The 24,772-nt window shown below is 37.0% G+C and overlaps 1 protein-coding gene across 3 annotated transcripts in view; it reads left to right on the top strand.

Annotated features, from left to right (window-relative positions):
- Nucleotides 1-23,541, top strand: part of abch1 (ATP-binding cassette, sub-family H, member 1) — a 40,738-nt gene extending 17,197 nt beyond the window's left edge. For all 3 annotated transcript variants that reach the window (XM_030156042.1, XM_030156043.1, XM_030156044.1), the window contains 14 exons: nucleotides 986-1,060; nucleotides 1,353-1,533; nucleotides 2,137-2,233; nucleotides 2,337-2,508; nucleotides 3,616-3,716; nucleotides 5,914-5,984; nucleotides 6,162-6,211; nucleotides 6,485-6,541; nucleotides 8,145-8,215; nucleotides 8,367-8,455; nucleotides 9,503-9,606; nucleotides 13,121-13,280; nucleotides 15,879-15,983; nucleotides 18,492-23,541. In XM_030156042.1, the coding sequence (XP_030011902.1) occupies nucleotides 986-1,060; nucleotides 1,353-1,533; nucleotides 2,137-2,233; nucleotides 2,337-2,508; nucleotides 3,616-3,716; nucleotides 5,914-5,984; nucleotides 6,162-6,211; nucleotides 6,485-6,541; nucleotides 8,145-8,215; nucleotides 8,367-8,455; nucleotides 9,503-9,606; nucleotides 13,121-13,280; nucleotides 15,879-15,983; nucleotides 18,492-18,598 (1,440 nt within the window). In that variant the 3' untranslated portion in view covers nucleotides 18,599-23,541. The remainder of the gene's footprint in view (nucleotides 1-985; nucleotides 1,061-1,352; nucleotides 1,534-2,136; nucleotides 2,234-2,336; nucleotides 2,509-3,615; nucleotides 3,717-5,913; nucleotides 5,985-6,161; nucleotides 6,212-6,484; nucleotides 6,542-8,144; nucleotides 8,216-8,366; nucleotides 8,456-9,502; nucleotides 9,607-13,120; nucleotides 13,281-15,878; nucleotides 15,984-18,491) is intronic.
- The last annotated feature ends 1,231 nt before the right edge of the window (nucleotides 23,542-24,772 follow it).

Below are 24,772 nucleotides of genomic sequence, written 5' to 3'. Positions count from 1 at the left end.
TGTCAAGTAACGAAGTACAAATACTTTGTTACCCATACTTTTTTTACTTCTACTCCTTACATTTTCACACAATTCTCTGTACTTTCTACTCCTTACATTTTTAAAATAGCCTCGTTATTCCTATTTCATTGCGGCTTGTCATCGTTCAAATAAAAAAAAACTATCCAGATAAATCACACCATCTGGATAGAGTGAATTTGATTGTGATTGGATGAGAAGTATAAACATATACTATTCCGACACCCTATTGGTTTGTACGCGATCCATTCCGCCTGACTTTTTGCACCATTCCGATACTTATATGCAACTAGTCATCATATCCTCCGCTCCATGAAACACATGTTAATGCTCAGTAGTGCACATATATGGTTCTTTAATACATTTGCATTGGACTAAAATGCATTCATTTTCAGTGGGCATATATCCGGCTGAAACAGGTAGACTAGTGCATCCCAAATGTTTCAACATTAACATTTTAATACAACATTATAATCATTATGGCCTTTAGAAAAATGTTTTTGGGGAGGTGGGGCAGTGCACTATAGGCCCCGTAGCGCTGCCTAAGCTTTTGTTCTAATGGCAATTTTTTCCCTTACATTTACTTTTATACTTTAAGTAGTTTTGAAACCAGTACTTTTACACTTGTACTGGAGTAAAAAGCTTGAGTTAATACTTCAACTTCTACAGAAGTCTTTTTAAACCCTAGTATCTATACTTCTACCTGAGTAATGAATGTGAATACTTTTGACACCTCTGGATTTGTAGCACAAAAAATAAACACTTACAGTCAACACAGGAGAGGTTGAGACTTCATGGTTGTGTCTGAATTGGTTTAATTAGAGAAAATGTTGCTGTTTGTCTCAGAAAAAGTCATTATCTACCAATAAATACAAAACATTTCCAGCAGAATTAGCATTTGCTATTGGAGTTGGCCTTGGGTGTTTCAGTTCTCTAGATCTGGTTCTCATTTCTGGTCTCTCTCCAGGTCGGTCTCATGAGAAATGGCCATTTACTTGCTGAAGCTCCTCCAGAGGCAGTCATGAAGCTGCACAGTGCAACAGTGAGTACAAACCAAAACCCACGGGTGTTTGTAGTCAGGGAAGGGAGCCTAGGGATCTGGTTTTGCATCATATAAAGATATTGAAGGTTATCCCTATACTTTTGTACATGCAGGAGAGTGTATAAATACATTGATGGAAAGAAAATAGTTTAAGTCAAGATTCAAAGGGAGGCATTACTTTATATTGCTAAAGAAAAACAAAGCAGCTTTTTGCTTTTTTGCTAAAATCTTGATACTTGGTTGCTGTGGGTACAGTGCGGTTCATGTTCACCCTCATTATCATCCGCTGCAGACCTTGGAGCACGCCTTCCTGCAGCTGTGTCAGTCATCAGACCGGATAGACTCTAAACAGGACTCCAGTCCACGGGCTTTAGTGTTGGAGAACAGCCAATCATTTGAGAGCGGGCGAGACGAGAGTCGACCAATTCTTGGACTCGCACCAGAACCTACAGAGGAGATTCCCAAATATTCAGGTAGAGTGATGGCCTGTAAGATGACTTGTTGCTGGGGCCACATAAAGAATTGATTGATTAATTTGTATTTTTATTTTTATATCATGTGGGATTACAAGTCACCAAAAGTACAGCTGCGGAGGCCAAACATCTCATTACAAAATTACAGGTTTTACCAGCTTGGTCTTAATGTATTCTCCCACAAGCTTGGCAGATAAAATCATACCAAAAAGGCTGCTTTTCTGAAGTACAATTCAGGTTTTTTAGAATCATTAGTCCAAAAGAATTACAACATAGACAAAAAAACATCAGAAAAAAAACCTTAGTGGAGTTAATGGTAATGTTCTTGAATAGAAATACATGAGAAATGTTTGACATTTGTTTATACTGTACTAAACATATGGTTGAACACACTAGTTATCCTGTAAGATACAGTAAATATGAGACATACTGGGACAGAAAGTTAATAAAATTAACCTTTGTGAAATGCTGGTGTTACTTTTGTATCCACCTCATGTGAGTTTAACAGTCACTTTATTTCAACTCAATATTTATAGGATATTTACATGTTTGACTGTGCCCATGGAGAAGTTTTTCAAATGCATTTTTATTGTGTTTACACAGCGGACTGGAAGGTGCGAGCCAGACATGTGCTGCCAAAGTGGAGAAACATTGCAGCCCTGACGGTAAAAACTCTGGTGCGGATGAAGAGGATGCCGGGGTACATCATATTAACTGATGATGACAATGATATTAAATCTGTAAAACTGGTTTTCCTGTTGGTCCAGTGTTGGTGACTGTCACCTTCTCTGCTGTGCCTTTAGTTCACTGTGTTTCCAGTTCTTGCTGCCGGTCATCCAGATCTCTCTGATCTGTCTGTGCGTCGGAGGCGATCCAAAGGGGATCCAGGTTGCCGTGGTGAACAACGAGACTTCCTCCTCCTCCTCCTTCAGTAACAAGCTGCTCTCCTTCCTGGATAACTCCAGTGTCCAGCAGGTATTTGTATTTCTATAACATATGTCCTCTTGCTACATTGTGAATGAAATTTTTGCCACCAGTGTTTGTTACTAACTGATGGTCTCGAAAATGTATTAAACATAATTGTAGTTTTTAGTATCAAATCTCTATCCAAACTATCTAACTGTTAATTCAATCATATTGCGCAAATATGTTTTGTACATGTTGCTCACTAAGGTGGAAAACACCTGAAGCTCACACCTGGTTTGTAAAATGTTCAGTCTTAAAAGGAAGTAAAAGTCTTTTCTCCGAAGAGTTATATTTATTTTGTCTCTCATTAAATCAGTTTTACTTCTGCTCCCAGTAGAATACACACAGCATCTATCTAGTTTCTGTTTTCTATGAAATCATTGAAAGAGACATGTATCTGCAGTATGTGAGTAGTTAACGTGGGTGTGTATGCAGATTCATGTAAATTATAAACGCCAAATGCACTGTTTCAAGTTACTGTATGAAATATGTAACATATGTCAGTTTACAACAGTGGTTGAATTTAACTTAACTCTAAGTATATTTACTCAAGTGTACAAATTCCAGACACATTACTTGAATATTTTTCAAGTAATGTGCTTAAGTCAGTGGCAATTTTTACATCACTACATCTATTACAAGTAATAAATGTTATTTTGCAGATAATATTATTCATTTAAAAAAAAAAAACACTAATATATTATTATATATTTCTACATAATTAATTATTGTAGTATCTACAATAGTTAAAATGAGTCTCACCATTAACAGTTGGATTGATTCATATAAAATCAAATATTAAATATTATTTTGTTCTGCATGTTTCCCTTTGTACTTTAAGTGTACTTTGAAGACAATACCTTTGTAAATTATTCAAGTAAAGCTATAAATGCAGGACTTTTACTTATAACAGAGTATTCTTTATATTGTGGTATTGCTTATTCCAGTAAAAAAAATCTGAGTACTCTTACCACCACTGATTTATGGTCAATAAGAAACTCCAACACTAAACCACTCACATTCAAGTCTCCTTCAATTCTGTAGATGAGCCATTAAAATTATATGATATAATATGCTTCATAATAAGTAACGTGTATGTTCTTTATCCATACATAGGTGCCCTTATCCCATTCAGATGCTTTCGATGGTATTTATAACGGCGAGTACTGGGGAGTCCTTGGCTTTGGCAAGAACTTCACCAGCTACCTGACTAAAAGGTAAAAAAACCCAACACATGTTGACATGTTTTGCGCCTTATTTGTGCATCCTATCAGGTGGTAGGTAGTTAAATTCTAATCTGCCTCTGAAAGCTCCGTTCCTCAATATGGTAAATGAATTGTTGGATTAATTTATTTATATTTTGGGATTACTGTTAGACATGTCACCGCATCATATGACCTCTGTCATGTAATGTGTTTTTCTGCAGTCCTCTGGTGACCCTCGGTGACAAATTCCTATTTCCCTGTTCATTTGTCTTTCTTTGTTTAGACAGTTCCTTTTTATATGTGTCACTCTGTAGCAGTTGCTGTGATAACAAAAGCTGGTGTTCCTCAGTAGTTATTTAAAACCCACAGCAAAGCAGACTGACTTCTTAATAGCACCAGTGTGACGCACAGAAGGCATTCCAGCTGCAAAACAATGCAAAGAAACAGACAGGAGACAAAAAACATTCGGTTCAGAAATTACAATTATAACTATATCATTGACGTAACATGGTAAGATGCACCTGATCAGGTTAATTTTAATACCAAAAATTTTATTTAGAAACACAAAAGGCATAATTATTGATACATTTGTCAGCAATTTTTTTGTGTAAAAGCTATAAAGGCATTACATTTAATGAAGAATATTGCAAAATATGGTTCAGGATATGTGATATATTTGTCTTGATTGACTATGACACTATCCTGTTGGAAGTTAATGTGTAATGGCAGTAATACTTCTGTCATACACATGGTGAAACACTGTCAGCTCAGTTGTATGAGGCAGTGAAAATGAATTTTCTTTAATCCATTCTACAACAATAATAATACATGTGCTCACTGGCCACTTTATTAGGTATACCTGTTCAGTTTGCTTGTTAAAGCAAATATCTTACAGGTCAATCACATGGCAGTAGCTCAGTGTGTTTAGGCACGTAGACGTGGTAAAGACAATCAGCTGACTCAGCTTCAGAATGTGGAAGAAAGGTGGTTTAAGTGAATGTCGTATGGTTGTTTCTCTAAGTATTTCAGAAAGTGCTAATATTCTGGGATTTTACACGTAGCTGTCTCTAGGGTTTGCAGAGAACTATTCGAAAAGGAAAAAATATCCAGTCAGTGGCAGTTGTCTGGGGAAAATGTTTTGTTGATGCCAGTTGTCAGAGGAGAATAATAGATAAAAAGGCAACAGTAACTCAAATAACCACCTGTTACAACAGACGTATGCAGAAGAGCATCTCTCATCCCACAACACTTACATGGGTACACAAAGTACTTTCAAGTGCCCAGAGAGTATAAATTATAGTTTAACAATAACAGATACTATGAAAAGATGACGCCACACCAACAATGACAGTCCCCTCATGTGACTATGACTCAGTCCTTCAGGTGAAAGGGCAGGGTTTTGTTTCAGGTGTGAATCTCTACTAAGTGTTTGCCCTCAGAGAAAGACTAAGGCACTTGGGTTGACAGTCTGGTCGTGCCTGTCCTGAACTCACCTAGACAGGTCCTGGCTTTGTGTCGACCAATCAGACGCTGATATAGTCATAATCATGTGCTGCTCATGTGACAGGCCTGCTTGCACCAAACAAAAGTTTAGACGAAGCTCCTGCACAAACACAAATAATCCAAATAAAAGAAATCTGACAGAGCTGAGACAAACTGCATCATCCCTGGCTAAATAGCTTTTGCATGTAGACCTGCTGCAAACACAGCACACATCCACCAGTTCTAGTAGGTATATATGCAGTATGAAAAAAATGAATGAAATTGACAGATCTACAAATTAGTTCAACTGACCAATAGCCTGTTGTTCATAGATGGACTTAATTATGGTTCTGCTGACCCTCCAGTGTCAGGTTGTCATAAACAATTCTAAGTATTTCAGTAGCTCAAAATAGTTCAAAGGTTTTTAGTGTTTTGCTTAGTGGCTTCTTAACATGCCTGTCAAAGAAACCTCAATTGTCTGGGGTGATACATAACCTAGAAAACAGCACAAGTTTATTTACCTTACTTTTTCAGGCATGACATATCTAGGCTATGTTTTGTCAAGTAGTTGTACAGACTCAAACCACCTGTAAATGAACATAGTAAACTGAAGCAAAATAAGAAAATACTACGAAAACCTGCACCTTCAGCAGCACATTTCACCTTTTGCTTGCATATTTTCACATCTTAATCTTATTGATTGCTTTTCCCATTACAATTTTTACAGGATGATCGAGCGGCAAGTTTCTCGAGAGGTGGTGGATGGAGGATCGGTGCACGTCTGGCTGGACCTGACAAGTAAGATCCAAATCCATGAGATACCCTGGGATTTTTTTCATATTGTTTTGGAATTAATGACTTGTGTTTAATGGTTAACACATGCTTCATGTATAGACAGCAAATCCACAAAATAACAGTGTACACAGCTATGCTAGATCTGATATTTAGAGGTATTCATGCTCTTCTTTCCTCCAGATCGACAGATTGCCTTAATGCTGCAGAAGAAACTGCATGAGGCCTTTCAGGTAAAGCTTTGTTTTGTGTTTGAGATACAATCAGGAGTTATTCAGTAAGTTCTGTAGAAACAAACACGCATACGGTATGAGATGTTGACACTGCTGTTTACTGAAAACTATAAATATTTACTCATTCAAACATACTACTACATGTGGTTGAGTGCCCTTTAGGACACTTCAGCAGAATCTGGCACCAGTGGTGAAGTTTTATCATGTATTATAATGTACCACAATCTACCAGTCTGACGTCATCTCTGTCCTCTTTCTGTGCTCTGTCTGCAGGCTTTTGTTGAGAACCGGATAGGCAGCATGTCTTATTTGGCTTCCCTGCCAATAAAGGTAAAAAAAAAACAACCTACAAATGCAGAAAACACATTAAAGGGGTTTATATGTAGCATTTCTACTTTCAGTTATTAAAAACTAAAATGGGTGCCTCTATGAAACTGGGTTCATTTTGGTACCTGGCACTTTATCAGCTTTTTTAGACCCAATAATAAAAGAGAAATTTAGACATATTTCCCCTTAGTATGTACCTCAGATAAATGCAAAAAAATTATACTGTTGCTCTGAGCCATCCCAAAATGAATGAATTTTTAATAAAATATTGGGGCCAAAAATAAGACCAAAATTGGGATATGAAATACCTACCTAGGTGTCAGTGCATTTGATCTGGAAGACATGGCTTGAAATGGTCTTATATACCGCTATATATAAAGACACTGTGTTAGAAGTGATGATCCAAGTGGTTTTTCTAATCCAGACATATGGGTTTTTCATGAATTGGTAGTCTCATTCCAGGTTTCGTGTGTAACCCATCGTGTCCACTCTTGTTACATGCGGAACCTGCCCATTTAAACTATAATAAATTGTTAGTGATTTTGCAACAGTGGCCATTTTTTTAAACACTCAGCCTTGCATAATTAGTTGAATTCCCAAAATGTACTTGTGAGAGAATAAAAAGATATTTGAAAAAATAGTAGCGCATAATTTTTGTCTTTTTTTTTACTGTGTTACATGCAGATTTTTGTATGAAAATACTATAAAAATGTGTTTTATCTTAAAAATAGTATTTCTCTTTTATCTCAGTAAATATTCCTTTTTAAAATAGACCCAAAGTGCCTCCAAACTTGCTTCAGAACATTAGTCTACATCTGGTTTGAATTTTTAGCCCCTCTGTCCTGTTTTTAGGGACCAGTTTCATAGAAGCACAAGTGTCATTAGAATATTTAGAATAAAGAGCTATGAAGTTGTGCCAAAGATGCCAGTGTATTGGATTGTTGAGGTATGAACTGAGTTTATTTACACTGAAAGGGGATTTATGTGACCACTAGAGGGAGTAGTGAGTCACTCTGCCATGGGTCTTTGATCAGATGGAATGAGAACCGCTAAGAAACAACTTTTAGAGTAAAAAAAAAGTGACGAAGTGATAAAAGTTAGAAACACTTTTGTTTTTTCCACTGGACACAGCTGTAAATGGAAAGAATGGGATTTAATGCTGAAATGGCAACATGTCTTCTACACGAATGAGTTTGATTATGAGGCTTATGAAGGTATGAAGTTATTATGTGATGCTCTTATCTTTGTTTAGTTGACTGTTTGTTGATCCATACTTCAGATTAAACTGAGGCAGTTCTGACCTTGTTTGGACGATTCCAAACAGGTCTTTAGTTCAGCTACTGACAACACAAAGTGTACAGAAAATGGAGGTGATTTGTGGTTTAACCGTGGCTGTTTTCTGTCTAAAAACATAGAATTTATTCATTGGTGGTTTTAGTCATAGTGCTACACTACACATGCCCCTTTGGAATATCAATACTACATAGAACCCCTTTAACACAGAACAATACAAGTTGATAACAGCATAGACAAAAATATTATATAACATAAATAATGTACAGACGGACACTTCTGTATAATTCTTTCAAATGTTTCCATGTTCCAGTTTGAGGAGCCAATCTATGGAAGCAAAAACACAGACTTCACAACGTTTGTGACACCTGGAGCTGTTCTGAGGTCAGTCATTTATTCACTGCTTAATCACAATAATTCCAGACTGTTTGTGTAATAAACATAGAATATTTGCAGGGTTGAACCGCCAACGTGTTTGTTAAATATTGTGCCAACCATGAATCTAACCCTTTTTCTTCATCTTTTCCTCCTCCAGCATCACATTCTACCTCGCAGTTGGTCTGACAGCACTTTCCTTTGTCCTGGAGAGAAAAGAGGGGCTTTTGGACAGATGCTGGGTTGCAGGTGAGAGGTCAAAGTCCATAAACATTGTGTATTTTGCTCATCAAGTGTATATTTCATTGTGACCAGCAAGTGAAACGACTCATACTGTGCCCTAATTCTACTTTTCTTAGTGTTTTGTTGCTGCTGTTAAAAACCTGCACTAGACTGTAGGATGTCTATGCACCTTAAGGAGTTTTATTACAATGGTTTTTCTAACTATCTGTCAAATCACTTTAGATAATTTTAAATCACTGTGGCTTGAGATGTGTAAATACTGCACGTTGACTCTTAATACATTTAGTGTTCTACAGATTTTTAAATTAGAAGTGTTTTGTTTATAGTATTGTACAGCAAGTTTTTTAGATCAAGTTTTTTAGCAAGTTTTATACTAACTTTAATGTTAATATTAATCTTGTTACTAACCTGCCTGTTCTGTTTTGTTTTGTCCATTTTGTCTTCTTGTGTTGTATGTAAAGCTGTTGAATATCTATCTATCTATCTATCTATCTATCTATCTATCTATCTATCTATCTATCTATCTATCTATCTATCTATCTATCTATCTATCTATCTATCTATCTATCTTCTATAAAGTATTCTTTGTGTGCATGTTCAGTATAACATGAGAATAAAAGACAGCTGTATTTTGCATAAAGTACAGTAGCATGCTGCACAACTTTGCAGTGAGATGTTTTTCTTCATTTAGTGTCTCTTTTTGGCCTCATCAGTTACTTTAGAATTTTGACACAGTTACCCTAATTCCGCAACGGGCAAACCGTAATGTATAATTTAAGTGTAATGTGAGATATTACCAGCAGGGGGAGGAACATGATCACATGTTTTTCCAGCGCTGAGAGCCAGGTTCACTGTAGGGATTGTTTTTCACAGAGTATTATTGATTTATTGGCTAAACATGATCAGTGAAAGAAATGTTTAGTATTTTGTGTTATTCTTTTAAAATCTAGTGTTCTAGTGTGAATTAACATTATATTTCAATGAACACACATTAAGATCTTTCAGACAGAGTATTTAATGATGTTTGTTTGTGTCTTTGTGTCCCTGTACCAGGTGTGAGTTCTCTGGAGACGATGCTGGCTCACCTCTTCTCTCAGCTGTTTGTCATCAGTGTTCAGATCATCATGCTGCTCCTCTTCATACTGCTCGTCTTCAAGGTTTGATTCCTTTACGCAAGCACAAAAACAGACAGCTGTAGCCATGGTTTTGCCTCGCACTTGCACAATATTGACACAGAAACACAGACACACCAGATAAAACGAGGGTTTATTGATTGAGCTTCCGCAGTAGCAAAAGAGACAGGGAAGAAAGTGGTAGATACTGTACATGCTGCAGCACAGATGTAAAGAAGAATTACACCAATAAAGTAATCAATAAAAGCATGATATAGATCAAAATGACCATAAATGTTTAAAAAGTGGACTGTTTCAAGAATGTTAAAGCTTCTTTTTAGACAGAAAAAGAGATAAATCTTAAGAAACTTTCAAACATTTTTTGAGTGAAATATAGACTCGCATCTCAAAGCCTTCTTCAGGTGGTTTGTTTTAGATTGTAATGCCAATAAGGGTTTGGAAGCACAGATCACAGGGTCATTCTGGTTTAACCCAGGATGCTGACAGTCAAAGTCACAGTAAATACTGGACTCACAACTGATTGTTTCCTGCACTATTTAACCAGCTGTTGGTTTATACACATTTGACTAAACCTGGGTTTAGAGGCAAGATTATGCAAACAATGATTAATTTTGAGCACTTTTTGAGCTCGCCACATTATTTAATCATATACACAATGGCCATATTTTGTAACATCTAGCACTGAAGTTGCAGAGAGATGAAAACTCAAGTCTATCCTCTCTACAGCAGTTGCAAAAAAACTGAAAGACCCCTGTTAGTCTGTTGTGGGCTTATCGTGAAAAGGGATATTAATTCTGATCCACACTCAAATATTTACAGTCATGGAAACAATTATTAGACCACCCTTGTTTTCTTCAATTTCTTGTTCATTTTAATGACTGGTACAACTGAAGGTACATTTGTTTGGACAAACATGATGATAACAAAAATACTTTAAAAGAGTTTATTGTAAGAGCTGATATCCAGCCATTGTCTATGGTTTTCCTGTAAATGCTGGTAATGCACCTTAGCCCTTACAGACATATATTTTAGCGGTGACTTACAAATAAATTTTTCTCTACATTTAACCTCTCCTAAAGGATTTATCACCATTAATAATAATATTATCCTAAGCATTTTGCCTTTTTCAGTGTAAATCAGGTATTTTCCTGTATTTAATTTACTCATCATGTAGCTGTTCATAAAAGCTCTTTCATTTGATTATATGGGTTTTACTGGTGAATCAGTGTTGCAGGAGATGATGGCGTTTATACATTTAGTACTCTGATTGTCCTAATGAGTTATATCTGATGATGATGATGAGCAGCTGAAAAACTGCATTTTATCTTAATTATTTAATAGTATGGATAGGGTTATAGGTTCAGCAGGTATTAAACATTTTAGATCAGTAGATACTTTTGGTCAACAGCGGCTTGTCAGCTCTTTGAGGGTTGATGCTGGATGTCACACACAAAACAAGAAGTGGAGAGGAGCAACTACTATAAAAAAAATGGAAGCAATCTCCCTCTGTAGGTACAACTTTGTATGATAACAAAAACCCAACTGCTGTTATTTTTAGGATTGGGATTGTACACTAATGAACACATTTCTGAACTGAGATCCCCCTAGACCTTGTAAATCTTCCACACTGACCTTTAGTGTAAGTGCAGCTGTTTGTGTCTAGTCGACTCCCAGGGTCAGTAAGGTCAGGATTCGAGTGAGAACAGTGAGCCAGTGGAAAAAAGAGAATTGTTTTTTCTTATTGATTTCCAATAGACAAGCCTTAGGAATCAATAAACAGACAAAGCTCTCACAGATGTACTGATAGCTTTGTTTTAGGTGCAGGTTTGTGAATCTAAATCTGTGCGTTGAGTCCATGTAGACTGCTTTGCACATTCTTTATGGATGTGTGCGCGCATATCCGGCAGTCAGTGTATGTGTGTGTGTATATGCATGTGTGTGTGTGTGTGTGCGCGCGCGCATGTGTTAATTAAGGTGCTGAAGACCAAAGAGACCACCACTCCATAAATCACTTCCTGCGTTGGCTGTATCCACGAATCACTGTGGGATTGCCACGACAACAGCTCTTGATTGCTGTGGCAACCGGCTGGTCATGTGGCCTCTCAGTGCAGGTCTATTTTTGCACGTTGTCAGGGGAGACGGATAGTGTCTAAGGACAGGCCCATGGACATGCACACACTCACAAAGTCAATGTCTTGCACGTTGGAATTGAGAGAGTTATCACCTTAATCTGAGCTGAGGCTGACTTTTCTCTGTTTTGATTTCATTTAACAGTTTCACATCTTGTGCCACGCCGCTGCTCTGCTCACACTTCCCTCTGTCTGTGTAATTTACAATTTTCACAAGCTTACAATCTGTTGACCTTTCTTTTCTTCTAGTATTCTTGGCTGAGGATCAGTGCAAAATGTCAGGAAGGGTTTCTCGCTCAGTTCTTCTTGATCTCATCTTCTCATCATTTGACTTCCAAACAAAAGAAGTTCAGTATATGTGCAAACAAATGTTAAAGAATCTCCAGACCAACTCCTTATGGTCTCTAAGGTCTGAAGATGTTTAGAAGCAGCATTTTCTTTTCTTGCAGGCGATGATAAATATACTTCAAAAATGAGCTGTAAAGACTCTGTAAAGACACAAGAGGACCTGGGATAAATCAGTCATTTAACATTTGGATACCAATAAACTGCTTGTACTTTTTCTGATGTATTTGTTAAAATCATTTCCATGACTTGATGCAAAGCTTCCTGTTTCAAATTCAGCCAATAGCTTGACTCATCAGAGAGCAAATTAATTCTGAGTTTGGTTGTAAATCAAAAATGCTCATAAAACATGTTACACATGACTTGAGTCACTATCTTTCTCGCACTGGGTGTAAGATACTTCCTTTCCATGGAAGTTATTCAGTCATTTTATTGTTATGTTAATAGATAGATAGATAGATAGATAGATAGATAGATAGATAGATAGATAGATAGATAGATAGATAGATAGATAGATAGATAGATAGATAGATAGATAGATAGATAGATAGATAGATAGATGTACTTCATTCAATACTAAATAACAAACAGCGCCACTTTATGAGTAGTATGAGTTTGGACACCCCATGCATTTGTGATATATTGCATTAAGACTCACTCTAAAGTCACTGAATTCTGTCAAGTATTTTTCCACTCTCCAAATTCACATGTTCTCTTCTGCATGTGTTCTGTTCCATCAAGGTCAAAACGGGATGTTTCAGCAAAATAATGAAACACATCCAGGGCATGACATGTTGAAACTGTTATTTTTTGTTGTTAACTATAAACAAAAAAAGTCTTTTGCATTTGTCTGTGTCTGTCTGATGCAGCCACACCTTTTGAAACCCTAAAAAGATTTTCCAGCAAATATTTCATTATATTTGAGCTTATGTAAAATTTTTAGGGTGTCCAAAAATTTCTTTCCACTGCTGTAGATTGTGTACATTAGTAAAGAATGTCTTCTCTCAATATGTCATTTTACAGATGATTTATGAGTCTCTGTCTCTCTGTGCCCCTCTGTGCAGACGCCCAACGAAGGCTCCTTGGTGCTGGTCATAATCCTGATCGTGCTGCAGGGAGTCACTGGCATTTCATTTGGCCTCGTTATCTCATCTGCAATCGATGATGAGCAGAACGCCAACCAGGCCGCCCTCGGGATCTTCTACCCCAACCTCATCCTCAGTGGTAGGCCTCAGTGTGTGCATTGTGTGTGATCCTTGTTCCTCTGTCTTTGACCTATATGCTTTCTGAATATGGGGGCAAACACTGAAGCCCCCAGAGGGGGGCTCTTTATTTAAAATTTCAGCTCAGTAAGAAAGATCTGCTGCTGGGAATACTTAGTAAAGTTGAAAAGTTTTCTTTTAATTCAACATATGCTTAATTGTTTTGTGTTGTAGTCTGTTTTATTTTGCTTAAAGATGTTTATGCTAATGTAATGCAGCTCCAAATATTAGTTTACTAGACTTTGTCATTACTAATAATTAGCATCAGACCTGAAAAAAGCACATCTTACGTCTAGTGAATATTAGAGTACATTGATGTTTCATAGAATTGTTTCGTACTGTTGTTGTTAAATCCCCTCTACACAGGGGTGGCGATCATTGAAAGATCGTTGAGCGATGAAAAAATGGTCAGATCTCTCAACAATCTTTCAGTAAATGCCCAGTGATCACCAAGATCTCTCAGTGATCTTCCAGTGATCTCCACAGTCACCACAGTCTCCTCAAATTTTGACTTGGTCCAAAACAATCGCTCAACGATCACCGAGGAAAGCGATCTTTCAACGAACGGTCAAGGAGCCCTCGACGATTTCATTGATCTCTCATTGATCTCTCGGTGACACACACTCCCCCCCCCCCGCATGATCCAGCTGACCAGACAGTTTAAAGTAGGGGGCCAAAGGCACAACGAGCACACAAGGATCTCCCAAACATTTGCAGCCATGGCTTTTTCCAGGCTCAGGAGATCGTTGAGAGTTTGGGTCAATTTTTGATCGCTCAATGGTCACCCAACGATCTCCGTGCTGTGTAAAGGGGCCCTTACTCACTTGAAGTCCATCTAATCTAATGATTTCAACAAACTGCAAGTAAAAAACAAACTGTATTACTGCAGTTACAAACATTATTGCTATCAGCAGAGTCAATGCCATGTGCCCACAGATACGTGTTGACATGTCACAGCTCCAGTATTAATGTTGCTACTTCTGGAGGAAACATTATCACTCCTGGCAAAAAAGATTTAAACATCAGAGCCACTGGTAAAAGCAGCGTCTATGCCAGTAAATGTGTCACCACAGCAGGTAGAAACATCAGCGTCTGTCAGGAGAAATGCATCATCACTGCAGGAAGTCATTCCTTCTGTTCATCTGGAATGATGGACTGATTGTGGTTAAACTCACGGCAACTGCAGTGTCTGTCAGTTTGTGTTTCCACCTTCTCAACTTCTCCAGTTTAGATTTTGGAGCATAAAATATACTTTGATCACAACAGGGCAGAGGTGGGAGGTAATGATGTACAGATACTTTATTACTGTATTTAAGCAGAGTTTTTGCTTTTAGTTCCTTTATACAGCAGTACTTTCTACAATTTGCATTTTCAAAAAGCTGGTTAAAAACTTCAATTTTAATGCATTTGAGTGAAATTCACTATAATTTTTTTTTCTGCATCATTGCACAACATCCCGACATTAAGATTAATTTCAACCTAAATAGAAGGAATGATAGCACATAGAAGAGAGAAAAGATCTGTTCATCAGTGCGTATTATGTAGAGGAATGTAACAAGACAAAAACACTAGAAAGAGTAAAAGACACAACATGTGAAATACATTAAAGAAGGTCATGTAAAAGTGTAAGTGAATAAAACAATAAATTATGTGGCAAGACAAAAACAGGTAAAAGACAACATGATAAAACCCCATAACAAGAAAATTATTCCAAAAATGGAGTTAAACAAAAAAAAACTAACAAGGCAAAAACAATTAAAAGACATGACAAGGCATAGTAAGGTGAAAATAATGTAACAGGATGAAAACTGTGCAAAAATTAAAAAAAATAAAAATAAAAAATTCAAAAACAATATAGCATGATGAAAACAAGAGATGTAAAAAGATAAAAATTACATTGAAAAAGATGTAACAGGATAAAAGCTGCAACAAGATAAAGACATAACAAGGTAAAAGCGTCTTACTATGTTCCTCTTCTTCTTGTAGTAAGATAAAAACAGTGTAAGAAGATTTTAAAAAGATAGACATAAGAAAACAAAATACATCTAACAACATACACAAGACAAAGACAAGTAAAACACAAGACATAATCAGCCAAAAGCCAAAATTTTTTAACTTTGTTTTATTTATTAATTTTTGTATTTCATTTTCTGAAAGCAGTGCATCATGAGTTCTTCTTCAACAAGACAAAAATAATGCAGAAGACAAAAGAGATGTAAAATGGAGACTGGACTGTGGAGAAAAGACATTTCCGTTACTGTTATTGTAAACTGATTAGCACATTACATTTAAGAGTCATGGTTTTCAATATAATTTTATTTGAAGGCTTTGTGGAACTATGCTTCCATTGCACGCCAGGGATTGTACTTTTATACTTCTGAACCTGAATCAGTACTTCTACTTTTACTTGTTTCACCTATCTGTGCTTCAAGACGACTAATGAATGTGTGTACTTTTGCCACCTCAGTCACAGTGATCGAGATGATAGAGTAACTAGATACAAACTGTGCTCTAAGTGGTGTGAACGAGGTCTCATTTACTGTCCTGTGTATCTTGTTAGGTATTATTTGGCCGGTGGAGTGTATCCCTTATCCTCTCCGCTACCTCAGCCTGATTCTGCCTCAGACCTATGCCTCTGAGTCCCTTCGCTGTATCATGTACAGAGGTAACGTATCCACTCACATTACACAACACATCAGTTTCAGTCCACACACATTATTGTCACATGTGTGTCGAGTACATATACTCCAATTCCGCCACTCCAGCCTCTCCTCTGAATCATTAATCAGGTTTAGATCCTGTGTAACTCATCCTCCTGGAATGTACGGTATAGTTGTTTCTGTCTCCTGACCTTTTTCTGTGCTTCACCGTCTTACGACAGTTTGAGCTCCATGTTACATGATACAGGCCTGAGACAGGAAGTTGGAGTAGCTATTTCCTGCTGCTACTGTAGAAGTGCAGTGGACGGCGAGACACAGAGAAACTGAAACTTTTCATTAAATTAATTAATGTGTAAATTCTGCAGATGCATTTATGAATAAAACCTTGAAAGTCTTTAATACTCATATACTGTAGAACCTACTTGAGATATTATAGTTTCTTTTGTTTTTATTTTAATCCATCAGTTTGGTAATTTATATGGTAGTTTCACTTTAGTTTTGTTATATATGTTGTTGTTGTTTTTTTTTCATTTTAATAACGACAAATGGTTTAGTTAGGTTTTATTTAGTTTAAATTTTTAGTTTTGTAGGAAATAATGGAAACCTTGATTAAAAAGCTGACAATGGCTGGGTGAAAGCATACATTAGATTAAATTAAATTAAACAAAGCTATTGTTTACTAAAGAGCTGGTGTGCAAAGACATTTCATTAAATGTAACGTCAGATTTTAAAATCTATTATGTAAAATGTGTCAAAGTGGTAGAAATCACAGGGTAAATTGGGGGAAAACACAACTTGATTTTCCCTGCAATTTCTTTTAGTTCATAGTTTATTTTGTTTTCATTTTCTGTCCTGCACTTTATTCTTCCCTATAATATCTGGTTATTATTCATTCATATGCACTCATTATCTTCACTCTTCCCATGCATGATAAATGATGGAGATTTTTAGATTTTAGGTTTTTATATTTATTATATAATTTATTATATTTATTTTTTATCTCTCTTATCTATTGTTTGCTGTGAGTGCACTTCATGCTGCTGCTGTAAAATCCTGCTGTTGCAAAAGGGAAATTTCCCCATTGTGCTACAATTACAGTATTTATTGCAGTTAACAAAATGATTTTTCACTATTATTTTTAGTCTCCATTGACCTAGTTCAGAGGTCTGCAGCCCACAGCCCCAGAGCCAGGCGTGGCTCTTCAGCCTTTCCAGTTGCTCCTGGTGGTTTTGTCAAAAAACATACAAGAATATGGACATAAATAACAACTATCTTTGAAGATGTAAAGATTTTGCTTTGTTATAGGCCTAAACCAAGGGGTGAGAACCTCAGCTTGAAAGTAAAGTCCGTGTAGAAATATCTTCAAATTGAAATACAGCTGACTTTTGGTGGGTTTGGATCTAGGCCCTAAAAAGTCCTTGCTCCCATACCCTTATACCGGACTTCACTTTAAAAATACTAAGTCAGTATTTTTTCCAGAATTCATTCTGGCCTCATCTATTTAATTTGGACCCTATAAAAATTAATCTGGTGGGTCATCTATAAATTTTACCTCTTTTAATTAGATCTCAGGGTAAATAGAGGACTTCTTTATCTGCCACGTTGGGTTTTGATTGACAGGTCATTATGACAGCTCACTGCCCAAGTTTCCATTTACTGAATAAAACTGACAGACAGTTACACTGCAGGTAGGTTTCACTAACAACACTGGAAAATGACTTGTTACGAGGTTGTTGACGAAGTTCACCATTCTACCGAGTTGGTAAACTAGCGCCATAGCATTAGATTTTGCCCAAATAGGGTCACTTCTTCCTCCAAACATCCAACATGGTGACAGCCAAATCACAAACAACTGTCTGTCCTCCATTCTCTAAGTGTACAGTCTATGGCCTAAAGTCACTCTTACATCCTCCATCTTTTAAAGTCTGCAGCCTATATACAGTAAACATGTCTATTATATTTCATCAGCTAAATGCGTGTCATATGCTGCATTTGGGCCTGACACCTTTTTTTGCCAAAGTCAAAGAATAAACAAAATTTTTCATGGGTCCAGACAGTTTTTTGTGTGACCTTGTCATATCTTACACTAAGGGACTAGAAATGTGAATTATTCCTTCAAAAATTGTTATGTGGAAATGTCTAAATGCTATCTATTCAATTCAATTCAAACTACTCCCCATAGGGCCATTTAGTTTATAATCTACCATTCGTTGAATTCAACAAAAAAAACATCAAATATACACATATACACAAACAAAACAAAATCACATGGACAGCCTTTCAGTGCAGTTGAAATGCAGGAACCTGAGCAGCATAGGTCAAAGTGCATGGACCAGCAGGGACCAGAATAAATAAATACATAGATAGATGAGCAACAGATACATATTTTGGGCACAATGTTTGACCATCAACACATTATAAACACACTGGACAAAATCCTGCCACATTGTGTTAACAGGCCATTCCAATTGCCCATCCCAATAACAAAACATAAATATAAATCCTCTTGACAGGTTGGGGTCTGAGTCGGATGATGGTGTGGCGAGGATTTGCAGTCACCCTGGGCTGGAACACGTTCTTCCTCATCCTGGCCACAGTCATCCTAAAGCTAAGGACGTGACAGCCTGGTCCCAGAGAACATCCTTCAGTTTGGGGCGGAGGGTTCAGGTGGGGCCCAGAAGAAGCCAACAGTTGACCTGGACCTCCCGACTGGATGGATTGGTGCAACAGTGAGCAGGAGGAGGGGTTGCTCATAGACTGATGAGTTGATGCATCAGTCTACTTCCTCCTAAATCAATACACACACACTCACTCATGCACACACACTCCTGTTGCTCCTGCCAGCTGCCTGTTCCTGCAACAGTTGAGTTGCATTGGTTTGTTCAAGTGCAGATTTGTTTTTAAAAAGCTGCACACATGAATGAAGATCCACATGCACAATATGAAAATGCATATTATAGTGATATACAAATCTTTTCCAGATTGTTGACATGTTTCATTCCATGTAGACCATGTTCCAACTCAGGTTCATAGTTTTTTTTTTTCTATTTTTTATGTCTATTTTTCACCCTCAGTCTTAACGCTAACAGAAAGGTATTCCTGTGATATACAACTGAGGCCCAAACGTGTTGAAGTTTAAGTGTTGTAACAAGAGTTCAGGTTGTTTTTTTTTCCTCTTAGCAAGAAAATGTGAAAAATTTTAACCCGTTGCCTTTTCCCATTCCTTCTCATGCAGAGGATTGTTGTTAGTGGGAAAGCAGGGTTACGCGTAAATGTGCTGAACACGTCACTTCTCAACATCTAAACAAACAAGAAAATTCTCACTCGTTTTGGCTTTCCACAGTAGCTGCATGTTTGTCATATCTATACTCAGCTATACATCCTGTATTGTGTTTGACAGGAAGTGGTAACCATGTCTTGTCGCTATGCGTTACCAGGTGCTCAGCTGTGAACTGTTTGACATTTTAATTTCAGTTTGAAGATGTTGTTTAGAAATTGTGTTTTTGTGCCTGAGCTTGCATCTCCTGTTGAAGAAAATGAAGAGTTTTGTGTTGGTGATGGGGGATATATTGGTTCTGTGTTGCCTTTTTAAAACTAATTACTTTCCACTTTGCTGGACAGAGTGGACACCGTTACACACTGATTTAAGAAGTTGCCTGCATATACATAATTTTTTTTTTCCATTTTATCCACCTGTGCGTATTGTATTGTGTTAAACAAGCACCCACCATACATAAAATAAAAGCACACCAGAGCAAGAATGTTTGGAAAGATTCAGAGAGTGCCTGAGGGAAAAGAGAGGGAAAATCCCCTAAAATTAGGAATAAATATGAGACAGGTCAGCATCCACTGACCATCATAGTGTTTGATTATAACACCATGTTATAGTTTTGACTGAGCTGCATGACTTAAAGGTCCAGCGTGTAAGATTTAGGGGGATTTATGCGACTCTAAGTTCAGGGTTGAAAGATAATATTCTCAATTATGTTTTCATTAATATACATTTGCATATCATTGTTTTCGTTACCCTTGTATGAGCAGGTTTATCTGTGGGAGCAGAGTTGACTCCATCATGTTTGTACAGTGGCTTTGAGCAGACTTCCTTTTCTTTTCCCATTTTGTACCAGGTGACATCCAACATTAAAGGGGTTATATGTTATATTGACATTACAAAGTGTCAACAGCAGAGGGAAGTTGCATACCAGAACACATTTATAACCCAAACCCACCAGTGAATCGGTGCTGTGCATCCACAAATTATATCACTCACTGAACAAAGTACAAAGCTCCTTGTGTATTACGGTATCATCAAGTTTTCTTCTTCTAATAAATGCTCAGATGCGTATTCAAAGTAACAAAGTCTTGTAATCTTCATGTGCTGCATCAGCTGATAGTTTACATTATAGCTCTGTTAGCTTAGCTCTGCTTTTAGACAGAAAACAGCCACAGTAAAACCACAAATCACCTCAGTTTTCTGTACAGTTTGTGTTGTCAATAGCTGAACTAAATATCTGTTTGGAAGCATCCAGACAAGGTCAGAACTGTTAGACTTTAGTCTGAACGGTCGATCAACAAGCAACTTAGCAAAGATAATAACATCACATAATAACTCTATATCCTCATTTGCCTCATAATCAAACGCACTTTAGAGCTGTTTACAGTAGTGAAAACAGCAACAGTGCTTATAGATTTCATCACTTTGTCACTTTATTTGACTCTAAAATTTGTTTCTTATCAGTTCTCATCCTGTCTCATTACCCGGAGACCGGCAGAGTGACTCACTATTCCCTCTAGTGGTCACATAAATCCAGAAATATATTGAGTTAATATTTATACGATTCATTACATTGGGATCTTTGGGATAAAATTAGAGCTTTTTATTCTAAACACTGTAATGATACTTTTAGGTAATTTTTTTTTAATATTTGAAAGTAGAAACACTACATATGACCCCTTTAAGGTTCATTTCTGTCACCTGATATATTAGAGTGTGAGTTTCCCTAAGAGCTGCCGGAGATATCACAGGGAAAATTCACATCTTCCTTCTGCTGCTGTCTGCTTTCAGTTCAAATGAAAAGACTAAATATGAAGAGTGATCACCTGACACCATTTCATGCTTATATTGAAAAGTGAAGCAAAGAGACACAGAGTAGAGCAGTAGAATCACGTTTAGATTGAATCTGTCAGAATCTAATCAGTGATCTGCAGTTACAGCTGTCAGTCCCATATTAAACCCCACTGCCTGTCTGAAAATGCCTATGATTACACAAAAACCTGCAAAGAATTTCTGCACTTCGAAAACATGGCAAAAGAGTAGATGGAGAAGTCTCATGTCCACTCAGAACACTTTCCTTACAGTATGCTGAGAATTTCAATTATGGAATTTTTTGCTCATGATGCTACAAAACTGTCAAGCACTGCAGTTATATATATATATTTTAAGAAAACAGGACAGACAAAGCACATACTAGCTCTAAAGTATTTTTGCAGCTGCTGTAGCTATAGATGAGGTGAATATTCAGTTGGCTGCATTCTACAGCTTCACAACTAGATATTACTAAATGTCACACACTATACCTTTGTAAAATTGTTAGTCAGCAGAATTAAGGATTCTTAATTATTTCCCTCCACAGCCTGATTTTTGTTCATTTTCTCACTAACAAAATGTACTGAGGAAGATTTTTATTTTTATTTTATCCACAGAACTGTTTCGTTAATTGTGCCCACTCAAAAAAATAACAACTTTGTTGAAGTGTGTATTTTGGATATTTTGTAAAGATTTATTAGAGCATTGATGTTCATTATGCAGTAGGCCAGTCTCTGCATGACACAGTATGACATTTTTCCAATTACAACTGTGCATTTTGTGATTTTTTTTTTTTAACAAAAACATATATATCAAGATGTTAAATGTTAATCACTTATTAACTGAAGATTATAGTAGCTGTTCTTTGATTCTAAGTAAGACGGTAGCCCCATCACTGTTAATAGGACAGGGCATATTGATTTCCAAACTGTGCTCGCTGCCTTTACTACTTCTGTGCAGAAGATATTAATTGGTAATGAGAACTTTTTACAGCATTTTAAAGAGCAGAGACCACAGACTGTCAGGCAGTCCAGCATGTTGTGCCAATTGAATAAAGAATGACATATGTTTACATGTGTGAGAGCATGTTTAATATGCTAAAATAAATTATATATTTTTTTGGCTTCAATGTTTTCAAGTCCAGTTGCGTATCTAACATATACATACACTGAACCAGCATGTTTCATGTTTGTGATGTGTTGTTTAATGTTCCTGTAACCATGATGCTACATGTTACAGTGCTGCTATGGACAGTTTATGTAATGGAGATTTTTTTTTCCCCTTTATGGAGATAATGAAAGAAAATTAAAATTCATCTGAACTACATTTACCATAATTACATGATTACATCATGGCTCATGTGCACAGTACGCTGTGTGTAATGTAAGATGCTGGGAAAGTGTTCCCCACACTGTAAATCTGCTGTTACTATTGTTGCTCTGCTGTGTATTCATTGGTGTTCCTGCTGCATATTGAAGGGACATTTTCCTCTGTTGGAGAAATATTGAAGTAATAGTTGCTGAATAGTCCCTCTGAAGCTGAATAGGTGTATTTGCTTTTAGATGGTTTTTCATAGTTCACAGGAGACCAGCTACTAAATGGACTTTTAATGTATTTTGGCAGACTGTATGTAGATTGTAGCTCACATGTTCATCCCCCAACACAAAGTTGATGATGAATTCCACATCCTGATGGGATTATCTCAGTGCCTCAGTCGTCTCCAAACACGCATTAAGTTTAATGTATATGGTGTGAGTTTAAATAGTAGACAATCTCTGGTAAAACACTTGGCTGAAACGTTGAACCATGTATGGAAATATTCTGGGTATGCCATTTTGTGGATAATTGGGACAATTTTGCCAAAAGCTGTGATGCATCTGTATATGATGGTCTTGTAATTCTTGTCCTTTACTCTTCAAATTGAAATATCAAAGATGATCTGTAATTTTAACCAAACATAACAAGCCACCATGTAAGAGCATGCATAAACTCCACTCCTATTGACAGATATGTCTCTATTTGTTTAATGAATTTGGCATATATGGACTGCAATTGTGCTTGTTTTGTAAATTATATTAGTTACTTTTAGAACTATTTAGTCCTACATTGTTTTGTTAACAAAACGCCTTAAATAAAGTAAGAGATCATACTATTTTATGGTAAATACTAGTCTAAATGCCCCAACAAAAGTAATTTAACATAATGTAATTATAATACAGTTGATATAATCATGGCCTTATTCAGATTGAAGAGATTAGACAATTGTTTACAGAGCAGTTCTTAGTATGGTTTATACTGGAATAGTGCAGTTAATGTCATAATTGTGTATTGTGTTATAGAAGTATGCATTACCAGGATTTTGTTCACCCTGCTCCAGTTGACTACCTCCTCTGTCTCCCCAAAGAGCATGTACAAGATTTACAGTCTTATGCTGTGACATATTCATGAAATTTGGACCAATAAACCTTGTTGACAAATCTGTGCCTCATGGTGTTGTTCTGTGCCCTGCTGCAGTGCCAGATTTTACTCAATACTAAAGACTGAAAACCCCCATAATTCCTGTGGTTACAAAAACAGCCCGAGGCCTGAGGAAGAAGACAGATTGCTCAATGACATCATGCCTTCTTGCATCACTGTGTTGCTTGTCGCTATGGTGACGATGACCCCGCTGCCATTGGTAGCATATAGATCTTCACCTGACTGTTTGCACCGTGCATGAGAGAGACAGAAAATCACAAAAAGTTTAGAAACTACAAAGCACTACGAGGCCGCAAACCTCCACCAAGGCAGCTAAATCATACACAGCAACGTGACCCAGACCTGGACCTAAAACAGACTGTATTTAATCATCTGCAATCAGAGTGATCTGTACAACCTGCTTAATACAAACAGACAAAGAGGCGGAACTTCAATGATGTAATGACAAAAGATAAAGTAAATACTTCCAGTGTTTGATTTATTCTCTGATCAAAATGCAAAATCTACTGGGAGTAAACAGTTTCAGTGCTGAGACAAAGCTGCTGAACAGACGAGGTTCCAGGCCATTAGGGGGCCGACAAACTCTACCTTACACCAGGGTCTCAAAACGTACAAACTGCACCGGCTGTGAACCCATCCCCATCAGAAAGCCAATCCACAATTTTGACAGCTTACACTGCATTTGCAACATTCACACCAACCATCCAAACTACTTTGAAACCACTGCTGACACTGCTTTAATGTAGAAACCCTAAGATTGTGTTGAACAATAAACTGAGACTTGACACAGACGCCATGTTTGCTTTCCCCTGATTTTTTGCTCCACTGTCACATGATCCTTTCAGGAAGAAAAGAAGACATCAGCTTTGACAACCACCAGCTAATTAAACATAGATACTGAATGACACTGTTTCTGCTCATGTTGTCTTTGTCAGCAGGTGTTGTTTAGTTAATTATGCATTTTATTCTGATACTAATGGCTATATTCACTGTGGGGGAGCTGTTATTTGGGCGATATCAGACATTTCCTGTAAACAGTGTCTTTTTCCACTTCCCCTGGTCATGCTGCATGCATAATACAGTATGTGATTAAGTCTGATTTGTTGCTGAAGCAATCGTGTGAATGGAGACTGTTTTAACATGAAAACATATTAGTGTCTATGTAGCCTCAGTAGACGGTATTAATTGGTTTAATTTGCTAAGAATTCTATTCAGCTTAGAGATATGTAT

This window comes from Sphaeramia orbicularis, chromosome 15 (assembly GCF_902148855.1).
Source record: "Sphaeramia orbicularis chromosome 15, fSphaOr1.1, whole genome shotgun sequence".
Lineage (NCBI taxonomy): Eukaryota > Metazoa > Chordata > Actinopteri > Kurtiformes > Apogonidae > Sphaeramia > Sphaeramia orbicularis.
Note: the sequence above shows the minus strand (reverse complement) of the source record. Positions and strands in the feature narration are given on the sequence as shown.